The sequence below is a fragment of the Coregonus clupeaformis genome, chromosome 40 (genome assembly GCF_020615455.1).
Source record: "Coregonus clupeaformis isolate EN_2021a chromosome 40, ASM2061545v1, whole genome shotgun sequence".
NCBI classification, from domain to species: domain Eukaryota; kingdom Metazoa; phylum Chordata; class Actinopteri; order Salmoniformes; family Salmonidae; genus Coregonus; species Coregonus clupeaformis.
In genome coordinates, this window is record NC_059231.1 from 29022042 (window position 1) to 29034328 (window position 12287).

The window sequence follows — 12287 nt, forward strand, 5'->3', positions numbered from 1 at the left end:
GTCTTGACCAGGTTTGCACACACTGCAGCAGGGATTTTGGCCCACTCCTCCATACAGACCTTCTCTAGATCCTTCAGGTTTCGGGGCTGTCGCTGGGCAATACAGACTTTCAGCTCCCTCCAAAGATTTTCTATTCGGTTCAGGTCTGGAGACTGGCTAGGCCACTCCAGGACCTTGAGATGCTTCTTACGGAGCCACTCCTTAGTTGCCCTGGCTGTGTGTTTAGGGTCTTGTCATGCTGGAAGACCCAGCCACGACCCATCTTCAATGCTCTTACTGAGGGAAGGAGGTTGTTGGCCAAGATCTTGCGATACATGGCCCCATCCATCCTCCCCGCAATACGGTGCAGTCGTCCTGTCCTCTTTGCAGAAAAGCATTCCCAAAGAATGATGTTTCCACCTCCATTCTTCACAGTTGGGATGGTGTTCTTGGGGTTGTACTCATCCTTCTTCTTCCTCCAAACCCGAGTGGAGTTTAGACCAAAAAGCTCTATTTTTGTCTGATCAGACCACATGACCTTCTCCCATTCCTCCTCTGGATCATCCAGATGGTCATTGGAAAACTTCAGACGGGCCTGGACATGCGCTGGCTTGAGCAGGTGGACGTTGCGTGCGCTGCTGGATTTTAATCCATGACGGCGTAGTGTTTTACTAATGGTTTTCTTTGAGACTGTGGTCCCAGCTCTCTTCAGGTCATTGACCAGGTCCTGCCGTGTAGTTCTGGGCTGATCCCTCACCTTCCTCATGATCATTGATGCCCCACAAGGTGAGATCTTGCATGCTAGCCCCAGATCGAGGGTGATTGACCGTCATCTTGAACTTCTTCCATTTTCTAATAATTGTGCCAACAGTTGTTGCCTTCTCACCAAGCTGTTTGCCTATTGTCCTGTAGCCCATCCCAGCCTTGTGCAGGTTTACAATTGTATCCCTGATGTCCTTACACAGCTCTCTGGTCTTGGCCATTGTGGAGAGGTTGGAGTCTGTTTGATTGAGTGTGTGGACAGGTGTCTTTTATACAGATAACAAGTTCAAACAGGTGCATTTAATAGGTAATGAGTGGAGAACAGGAGGGCTTCTTAAAGAAAAACTAACAGGTCTGTGAGAGCCGGAATTATTACTGGTTGGTAGGTGATCAAATACTTATGTCATGCAATAAAATGCAAATTAATTACTTTTTTGTTTTAGATTCCTTCTCTCACAATTGAAGTGTACCTATGATAAAAATTACAGACCTCTACATGCTTTGTAAGTAGGAAAACCTGCAAAATCGGCAGTGTATCAAGTACTTGTTCTCCCCACTGTACGTGTCAGTACATACACACAACAAGTAGGTCACATGTGGGAGGGAGGCATTGTGCCATGAGGTGTTGCTTTATTTGTTTTTTGAAACCAGGTTTGCTGTTCACTTGCACTATATAAGATGCAAGGGAGTTCCATGCACTCATGGCTCTGTATAATACTGTATGTTTCCTTGAATTTGTTCTGGACCTGGGGACTGTGAAAAGACCCCTGGTGGCATGACTCGTGGGATATGTGTGTGTGTGTCAGTGCTGTGTGCAAGTTGACTATGCAAACAATTTGGAATTTCCAACACATTGTTTCTTATAAAAACAAGAAGTTATACAGTCAGTCTTCCCTCAACTTTCAGCAAAGTAAGACTGGCATGCATAGTATTAATATTAGTCCTCTGATTACAATGAAGAGCAAGACGTGCCACTTGTTCTGGGCCAGCTGCAGCTTAAATAGGTATTTCTTTGCAGCACTGGACCATATGACTGGACAATAATCAAGATAAGATATAACTAGAGCCTGCATGACTTGCTTTGTGGCGTGTGGTGTCAAAAAAGCAGACTGTCTCTTTATTTCGGACATACCTCTCCCCATCTTTACAACCATGTGCCTTTGGAAAGTATTCAGACCCCTTGACTTTTTCAACATTTTGTTACGTTACAGCCTTATTCGAAAATGGATTAAATAGTTATTTTTCCTCATCAATCTACACACAATACCCCATGATGACAAAGCAAAAATGTTTGCTAATTTATCAAAACTGAAAAAACTGAAATATTACATTTACATAAGTATTCAGACCCTTTACTCAGTACTTTGAAGCACCTTTGACAGCGATTACAGCATCGAGTCTTCTTGGGCATGACGCTACAAGCTTGGCACACCTGTATCTGGGGAGTTTCGCCCATTCTTCTCTGCAGATCCTCTCAAGCTCTGTCAGGTTGGATGGGGAGCATTGCTCCACAACTATTTTCAGGTCTGTCCAGAGATGGTCATCCGGTTCAAGTCCGGGCTCTGACTGCGCCACTCAAGGACATTCAGAGACTTGTCCCGATGCCACTCCTGCATTGTCTTGGCTGTGTGCTTAGGGTCATTGTCCTGTTGGAAGGTGAACCTTCGCCCCAGTCTGAGGTCCTGAGCACTCTGGAGCACATTTTCATCAAGGATCTCTCTGTATTTTGCTCCGTTCATCTTTGCCTCAATCCTGACTATTCTCCCAGTCCCTGCCGCTGAAAGACATCCCCACAGCATGATGCTGCCACCACCATGCTTCACGTTTCCTCCAGACGTGACGCTTGGCATTCAGGCCAAAGAGTTCAATCTTGGTTTCATCAGACCAGATAATCTTGTTTCTCATGGTCTGAGAGTCTTTAGGTGCCTTTTGGCAAACTCCAAGCGGGCTTTCATGTGCCTTTTACTGAGTAGTGCCTTCCGTCTGGCCTCTCTACCATAAAGGCCTGATTGGTGGTGTGCTGCAGAGATGGTTGTCCTTCTGGAAGGTTCTCCCATCTCCGCAGAGGAATTGTAGAGCTCTGTCAGAGTGACCATAGGGTTCTTGGTCACCTCCCTGACCAAGGCCCTTCTCCTCCGATTGCTCAGTTTGGCCGGGCGGCCAGCTCTAGGAAGAGTCTTGGTGGTTCCAAATCAATCAATCCATCAAATGTATTTATAAAGCCCTTTTTACATCAGCAGATGTCACAAAGTGCTATACAGGAACCCATCTTAAAACCCCAAACAGCAAGCAATGCAGATATAGCAGCATGGTGGCTGCGAAAAACTCCCTAGAAAGGCAGAAACCTAGGAAGAAACCTAGAGTGGAACCAGGGCCTTCTGGCTGTGCCGGGTGGAGATTATAACAGTACATGGCCATTAAGGCCAGATTTTTCTCCAAGATGTTCAAATGTTCAACAGGTCAGTACATCAGGAGTAAATGTCACAGTTTTTCATAGCCATGCATTTAGAGGTTGAAATAGCAGGTGCGGTAGAGAGAGAGAGTTGAAAACAGTAGGTCTGGTACAAGGTAGCATGTCCGGTGAAGAGGTCAGGGTTCCATAGCCGCAGGCAGAAGAGTTGAAACTGGAGCAGCAGCACGACCAGGTGGACTGGGGACAGCAAGGAGTCATCAGTTCAGGTAGTCCTGTGGCATGGTCCTAGGGCTCAGGTCCTCCGGGAGGGGAGGGGGAGGTGTGCTATCTTTATCAGCATCATAAAACTGATGTAATTTGGAAATGTTGCACGGAAAATTGTTACATGTTTAGTTTTTTTGCCTATGCATTTTCCCTAAACGTCTGTTCTTCGCGAGAGAAGCAGATATGAAAGAGAAAACTAACCTTACCGATGTCAACTATATTGAAGCATTCATTCTATCGATTTATGACATTCTGGTGAGCAAGTTTTCATTTTTTTCTTATAGGGCAACAACTAATGACAGAAGAGCAGCTGCATGTACAATATAAGTTGACTAACAAATTGCCTACCAACATGTCAGAAATGATAAGCAGAAACATAGGCCTATCTAAATACAGCTGCCATGACTCATTCTATAGCAGCAGTGTGTGTACAGTATCAGGTGTGTGACATTTCCATTTATTTGTCCCTGTGCAAGAACATGTCAGAAATGTCAGTACTCAAACTCATCTCCTCCATTGTGTTATCTTTGCCTCTCTTTCAGGCTTTTATGTCCGGAGGCAATCTCTCTCTCTCTCTGTTTTTACTTTTCTCACCCCTTTCATTTATTCTACTGTTATCCATGGTATTATACTGTAGGGTGATGGACTGTAATGGAATGTCTCTCTCTCCCTCTCCCCCCTCTATCCCTCCCTCCTGCAGGCGTTCATGTCTATGTTCCAGATCTTAACCCAGGAAGGTTGGGTGGATGTGATGGACCAAACTCTTGTGGCTGTTGGTCAAATGTGGGCTCCTGTAGTGGCTATCTACTTTATCCTCTACCATCTGTTCGCTACTCTGGTAAGGGCTCTCTCTGCACAGTGTGTAGATAGATGTACATTCTTATATATTCCATTTAGCAGACACTTTTATTCAGTAGCCTACAGTCAGTGCATACCATATAAATAATGATTATATGGATACATTTTTTGCATATCTGATCCATGTTGGAATTACACCCACAACCTATTGATTATTTTGAATTTGTTGTATTGTTGTCCTCAGGGAACCATTGTAAATGAGACCCTGGTCTCTATGGGTTCCCCTGAATGAATAAAAGTTAAATAAAAAATTGTTACCTGACAAAGGCTATTGTAGCTGTAATGTTCTACAGTATATCTGGGTGGAGGAACGGAAGAATGGCAGCACGAGCAGAATACCATTGTGCTGGCTTTCTTTCTTTTTATTAAAAGGCTCTTCACAGCCTCACAATGGATAAGTCTGACCTTAGTCAATGTAATGATAAGGCCTCTTGTCTCTACGCAACCTTATAACCTCGTAGTGGAATATTCTGTCACACCTTTGCTACCGTGGATCGAAAGATTTCTACACTAGCTCACTGTCAGGCGTCAGTGTGTAGCGGTAGGACGGAGTCAGGCGCAGGACACAGAGCTAGTAGACAACGTACTTTACACGTGAAAATAAGTGAACATAATCTCCACGCAGGGAGGACAAATACCACTCACCAGTCGATGACACCAAACATAGAAAAAACACGCACACAACACAGTGGGAGCCAGAGGGTTAAATAGGGAACAAATCATGAACATAATGGGAACCAGGTGTGTACAATAAAGACAAAACAAGTGGAACACAGAAACATAGATCGGTGGCAGCTAGTACTCCGGTGACGACGAACGCCGAAGCCTGCCCGAGCAAGGAGGAGGGGCAGCCTCGGCTGAATCCGTGACACTCACAATCTCATAGTGTAATATAGTATGTTGAGAGATTGTTTGAATATAATTGTTTTTTTAAAAAAGCTTTGTAAATAATGAAACATTGATCTGACAAAGGAGTCTCTGTTGCATATTTGTTTTTGCAATATGTCTATTCACATTTATTTAGAAGTATATCCATTTTTCATTTGAATTTGAAGATTTTAAACAATATTAACTTAGTGTGTGAATCAGATTAATTTTATTGAGCTACATTTTCAAATCCAATCACAAGTAATAATAGCCAAAGGCTATGAGACACACTGAGAGATTACAGGTGTACTACATTTTTATTAAGTCAATATGATGATAATGACAAAACATTATAATGTTAATACATTTAGGAAATGCAACCATATGCAATGAAATGGTGCTCGCCCACCATGACTACCTGAAAGGTTTGGGGAGATTGGTTGATGGAAGTTGAATTTAATCCCTATCTTCATCAGACCCTCCGATTGGTTCCCTGAGATTCAGAACTTCTTGGACAAGGAGGCTGATTCCCGTGTTCTCTTCCGGGTAACACTTGTCACACTGTCTCTGCTGTCATCTGACCTGATAATAATACAAATAACAATACATTTAATTTTAAACCAAGGACACTGTAGCCTACATAGGAAAACATAAATAAAAGCACAAATAGGAAATACTAGATTGAGATGGAATACCTCTTCAGTTTCATCCAGGATATGCAACTAGAAGGGTTGAGCTCCCTCGTCCTCATACAGGGAACCCATGGTGGCATCATAGGGACAAGGAAACTGTCAGTGTCCTCTGACCTTCTCTTCCTCTTGGAGAGCAGGCCCTCTGGCTGAAAGCCTCCTGGGCAACCAGAAGTGTCCGATTCAGTGGCTCTCTTTCTGGAGATGCTTGGCATCATAGAGGTGTCCTCCTCTGATCCCCCTCTCTTGGAGGGTGAGTTCTCTGACTGGGAGCTGACTGGTTCAGTCCCTACTGTGGCTGAATCCATGCTCCTGAACCAGGTGATCCATGGTGACACCACCACAGGGGCAAGGGCACAGTCAGGCCCTCTAGGGATCTCAAGGCTGGAGCTCTGGGACTTTTCATGGTGCTCGCCCACCATGGCCTCAATGACCTCCAGGAGCGTGGTCACTGCCTGTTCCACCTCAGCTTGTTCCACCTCAGCCTGGGTCACGGTCTCGTTCCTGGTCAGTGCACAGCACTGGCATTGGCCAGAGAGACCAGGAGAGGATGGCTGGGAGGGTGTGGGCTCTATGAAGAGTGTGAGACCCACCTCTCTGGACTCTTCAGATTGGTCTTCAGAGTCAGAGTCACAGCCAGACACATGGCCATAGTCACAATCTAAAACAGAGTCAGGCTCCTCCTTACTAGACTGAGAGTCGGACTCTGACTCGTAGCCAAAGTCATAGTGACATGACATTATAGAGATCCAAAGTTCTTCAAGGTGTCTCAAAACAATGCTTCTTCTCAGAACGTTTGGTTGTTTATGAGGAGAATCCTGAATTTGTTTCTAGAATGTTGCAAATATGGAATGTTATTGGTGGTTTCCATGGCAAAGCAAGCTGATTTTCTTGTGATGCAGTAGATCCATGCAGGTGATGTTAAAATTGTGGTTAGGTGGCCAGGGAGAAATAGAGATTCAAATCCAAACACCTTCAAATTCAATTTCCAATAATAAAAAATAAAAAAATCCTGTGATCCTGGTTCAAACAACCAAACAAAGTGCATGCAATAGAGGACAGGACATACATTACAAAACAAAACAAACTTCAAAAAGCTTCACTCACACCGGTAACAAAAAAAAAAAAAAAAAAAGACTAAATAAATAAATACATATATATATATATATATAAAGGAAGAGAAGTTTAGGCCTAGCCCCAAAGAGATAGAGATATGCCAGCGGCATGCTACGAGACCGACATGCATCCATTATCCTATAGTCTGCTATACATATATGGGTGTACAAAAGGAGGCACATTTTTTATCTGAATATTTTTTTATAAAGATAAGCATTATATTGTTAGATTATAGGAGTAACTCTGGTATGCCTAAAACATTCTTCCTCACATGAAGTTCAACAGCTGGAGTCAGTCAGAGCACCGGTGTGCACTGCCTTCATATCACAGGCCTGCAGGATAATAGCCTAATAGCCACACTACACCACACCTTCACAAAAGTTTTTAGACTTTATTAGGGTAATATCAAAAGTAGTCAAGCCAATTTCTATAGGAAAAATACGAGCAGGATATTATATTGCGGCAAACACAACATTACAGTTGGAAATTAATTTGGCCAAAGAAAATGGCTCAACAGAATGAAACAAAACATACATTTTAAGTAGGTAAAATTATTGTTATTTAGTAAACACTCTTATCCAGAGCAACTTACTGGAGCAATTAGGGTTAAGTGTATGCTAAAGTATGCTAAATGAAAACAAAATACTATTTGAACCCAGATGTGGTTGATTGTGACACTCTGCTTTTGACTGCTAATCAGAGTTGAAGGACTTGAGAGTTGACATTTGAACATTGGGCCTGTGATAATGGAAGATATGAGAAAACAAACCACGGACCGCTCCGGGGGTGACTCAGACACAGCTCGTAACACAGATTATATTTTGAGGAATTTTCAGGAAAAGGCATCTAGCGATGACATGCCACTCAGCATCTAGGAACATTTGAGATCATTTTAAAATAAGTATTCTCATAAGTCTCTTGTGGTTGTGTTGCAGATTCTGCTCAGTCTTTTCGTGGCTGTCATCCTTGATAATCTGGAGTTGGATGAAGACTTGAAGAAACTCAAACAAGTAAGTTATGGTTTTCCTTTTAGTTTATTGACCTGTTGTTCAGACTTTTCCCAGAGCAGCCTTCAATTGATTCTACTTGAAATATGGGCAGTGTCATTAACTTTTATCCAATCTGGTATTACAATAATAGTTCACCCCAATGTGTATCAAGTATTTTCATGCCTAAGAAGAAGTGATACTAGATTCTAGTCAAGCTGAATCTATACAGTTCCCAGACAGAATTCATACAGAGTTTTTCCAATTAATTTAGTATTGACACCTGCACATTCCCAATATTGTGAATCAATAGTGCTCAAGCCTTGATCCTTGAATCCTTAGTATCCATCCGGCAGGGGTGTAAAGTACTACTTAAATCGTTTTTTTGGGTATCTGTACTTTACTATTTATATTTTTGTCAACTTTTACTTTTACTACACTACATTCCTGAATAAAATAATGTACCTTTTACTCCATACATTTTACCTGACACCCAAAAGTACTCGTTACATTTTGAACGCTTAGCAGGACAGGAAAATTGTCAAATTCACGGACATATCAAGAGAACATGTGGTCATCCCTGCTGCATCTGATCTGGCGGACTCACTAAACACAAATACATCTTTTGTAAATGAAGTCTGAGTGTTGGAGTGTGCCCCTGGTTATCCGTAATTTTTTAAAACAAGAAAATGGTGCCTTCTGCTTTGCTTAATGTAAGGAATTTGAAATGATTTATACTTTTACTTTTACATTTGATACTTAAGTATATTTGAGCAATTACACTTACTTTTCATACTTAAGTATATTTAGAACTGATTACTTTTAGACCTTTACTCAAGTACCGTTTTACTGGGTGACTTTCACTTTAACTTGAGTAACTTTCTATTAAGGTACAGTGCCTTGCAAAAGTATTCATCCCCCTTGGCATGTTTCCTATTTTGTTGCATTACAACCTGCAATTTAAATTTATTTTTATTTTTATTTAATGTAATGGAGATCAACAAAATAGTCCAAATTGGTGAAGTGAAATTAAAACAATTACTTGATCTGGTGCAACCAATTACCTTCAGAAGTCACATAATTACTTAAATAAAGTCCACCTGTGTGCAATCTAAGTGTCACATGATCTGTCACATGATCTCAGTATATATACACCTGTTCTGAAAGGCCCCAGAGTCTGCAACACCACTAAACAAGGGGCACCACCAAGCAAGCGGCACCATGAAGACCAAGGAGCTCTCCAAATAGGTCAGGGACAAAGTTGTGGAGAAGTACAGATCAGGGTTGGGTTATAAAAAAATATATGAAACTTTGAACATCCCACTGAAGCACCATTAAATCCATTATTTAAAAAATGGAAAGAATATGGCACCACAACAAACCTGCCAAGAGAGGGCCACCCAACAAAACTCAGGGATCAGGCAAGGAGGGCATTAATCAGAGAGGCAACAAATATACCAAAGATAACCCTGAAGGAGCTGCAAAGCTCCACATCGGAGATTGGAATATCTTTCCATAGGACCACTTGAAGCCGTACTCTCCACAGAGCTAGGCTTTACGGAAGAGTTGCCAGAAAAAAGCCATTGCTTTAAGAAAAAAACAAGCAAACACGTTTGGTGTTCGCCAAAAGGCATGTGGGAGATTCCCCAAACATATGGAAGAATGTACTCTGGTCAGATGAGACTCAAATTCAGGTTTTCGGCCATCAAGGAAAATGCTATGTCTGGCGCAAACCCAACACCTCTCATCACCCCGAGAACACCATCCCCACAGTGAAACATGGTGGTGGCGGGGGGGCAGTGCAAGTAGTCCGGGTAGCCATGATTAGCTGTTCAGGAGTCTTATGGCTTGGGGGTAGAAGCTGTTGAGAAGCTTTTTGGACCTAGACTTGGCGCTCCGGTACCGCTTGTCGTGCGGTAGCAGAGAGAAAGGTCTATGACTAGGGTGGTTGGAGTCTTTGACAATTTTGAGGGCCTTCCTCTGACACCGCCTGGTATAGAGATGCTGGATGGCAGGAAGCTTGGCCCCAGTGATGTACTGGGCTGTACACACTACCCTCTGTGGGTCTAGGGTTTCTGGGATAATGGTGTTGATGTGAGCCATGACCAGCCTTTCAAAGCACTTCATGGCTACAGACGTCAGGCCTTGTCTGATTTATTTTGATTTGCTCATGATGTCAAGCAAAGAGGCACTGAGTTTGAAGGTAGGCCTTGAAATACATCCACAGGTACACCTCCAATGGACTCAAATTATGTCAATTAGCCTATCAGAAGCTTCTAAAGCCATGACCTCATTTTCGGGAATTTTCCAAGTTGTTTAAAGGCACCGTCAACTTAGTGTATGTAAACTTCTGACCCACTGGAATTGTGATACAGTGAATTATAAATGAACAATTACTTGTGTCATGCACAAAGTAGATGTCTTAACTGACTTGCCAAAACTATAGTTTGTTAACAAGACATTTGTGGAGTGGTTGAAAAACAAGTTTACATGCCACACTAACCTTTTGCATCTTTGACTTTATGAACTTTGGAATGGCCCCAGTGTGGATTAAACTCCAGTAACCACTGTTGGTCAACATTAGCGTTGGTTCTATTGAGTGTTGAGTGTTGACCCAGACACATGTTCCATTAATCTGGACTGACCACAGCACTGTACATAACCAGACCTGCTGGACACGGGCCAAAAGAGAAGAGCAACAGACAATATTATTATTATATTTTGTTTTTAACATTTGCAAATGTGATTTCCTGTGTGTCTCCTGTGTTCAGTATCACATGACATCACCACTAGGAATGTAGTGGAGCGTGAACATACGCTAATGCTGTGTATGCACCTTTCAGCGTGTGATCACTTCACTTACCACTTCATCACATTACATAATTGACATTCTCAGAATGGAGGGGAGTTCCCTGCTTGCTGAAATATCAATATGTCACATGGTACATCACATTGTCATTGTTTCATTACTTTGATTGTTGTTGCATGATAATTACCACCATACCAGGGTTCCACAGTGCCTTATAACATCTATGGTGGAATATACTGAGATGGAATAGCCTCAGATATGTTGGCATTGTCAGAATATGGGGGCTAACTTACTAACTTATACAAACTCTCTCTCTCTCTCTCTCTCTCTCTCTCTCTCTCTCTCTCTCTCTCTCTCTCTCTCTCTCTCTCTCTCTCTCTCTCTCTCTCTCTCTCTCTCTCTCTCTCTCTCTCTCTCTCTCTCTCTCTCTCTCTCTCATTTCTCACCTTTGTGTGGCTCTTCTCTTCCATCTTGACTCATTGTGAATTATCATGAAAAAGCAGTGCTGGTGACACACACACACACACACACACACACACACACACACACACACACACACACACACAAACACACACACATGCTGACAAACACACACAAACAGGGGGACATGGCCACTCATCAGAGCTTGGTTGGTGAACTTTAATAAGGTGTCTCCTTTATCAGTTGCAAATGCACACTCCACCAGACAAATATAACTTTTCAATGTGGTTAGATTCAGCCACAAGAGCATTAGTAAGGTCGGCACTGATGTTGGGCGATTATGCCTGGCTCGCAGTCGGCGTTCCAATTCATCCCAAAGGTGTTCGATGGGGTTAAGGTAAGGGATCTGTGACGGCCAGTCAAGTTGTTCCACACCGATCTTGACAAACCATTTATATATGGACCTCGCTTTGTGCACGGGGGCATTGTAATGCTGAAACAGGAAAGGGCCTTCCCCAAACTGTTACCACAAAGTTGGAAGCACAGAATCGTCTAGAATGTTACTGTATGCTGTAGCGTTAAGATTTCCCTTCACTGGAACTAAGGGGTCTATCCCAAACCATGAAAAATAGCTGCAGCCATTATTCTTCCTCCACCAAACTTTACAGTTTGCACTATGCATTCGGGCAGGTAGTGTTCTCCTGGCATCCGCCAAACCCAGATTTGTCTGTCGGACTGCCAGATGGTGAAGTGTGATTAATCACTCCAGAGAACGCGTTTCCACTGCTCCAGAGTCCAATGACGGTGAGCTTTACACCACTCCAGCCGACGCTTGGCATTGCACATGGTGATCTTAGGCTTGTGTGCAGCTGCTCGGCCATGGAAACCCATTTCATGAAGCTCCCGACAAACAGTTATTGTGCTGACATTGCTTCCAGAGGCAGTTTAGAACTCGGTAGTGAGTGCTTCAGCACTCAGCGGTCCCGTTCTGTAAGCTTGTGTGGCCTACCACTTTGCGGCTGAGCCATTGTTGCTCCTAGACGTTTCCACTTCACAATAACAGCACTTACAGTTGGGCAGCTCTAGCAGGGCAGATTTGATGATGCTACGTTGAAAGTGACTGA

At 42.9% G+C, this 12287-nt stretch overlaps 2 protein-coding genes across 4 annotated transcripts in view; one reads left to right on the forward strand and one right to left on the reverse strand.

Annotated features, from left to right (window-relative positions):
- Positions 1–12287, forward strand: part of nalcn (sodium leak channel, non-selective) — a 327441-nt gene that overhangs the window by 180289 nt on the left and 134865 nt on the right. For all 3 annotated transcript variants that reach the window (XM_041863638.1, XM_041863654.1, XM_041863648.1), the window contains 2 exons: positions 4119–4256; positions 7884–7958. In XM_041863638.1, the coding sequence (XP_041719572.1) occupies positions 4119–4256; positions 7884–7958 (213 nt within the window). The remainder of the gene's footprint in view (positions 1–4118; positions 4257–7883; positions 7959–12287) is intronic.
- Positions 5550–6610, reverse strand: LOC121551112. The gene is made up of 2 exons (XM_041863665.1): positions 5839–6610; positions 5550–5725 (listed from the first exon to the last, which is right to left on the reverse strand). The coding sequence occupies exons 1-2, from the start codon at positions 6570–6572 to the stop codon at positions 5644–5646; spliced, it is 816 nt and encodes a 271-aa protein (XP_041719599.1). The 5' UTR covers positions 6573–6610; the 3' UTR covers positions 5550–5643.

Excerpts from the sequence above, each read along its gene's own strand:
- LOC121551112 (XM_041863665.1), bottom strand. The coding sequence starts at position 6,572 with ATGTCATGTCACTATGACTTTGGCTACGAGTCAGAGTCCGACTCTCAG. Across the intron at positions 5,726-5,838 it reads TCCTGGATGAAACTGAAGAG|GTCAGATGACAGCAGAGACA; the intron begins GTATTCCATCTC and ends TATTATTATCAG.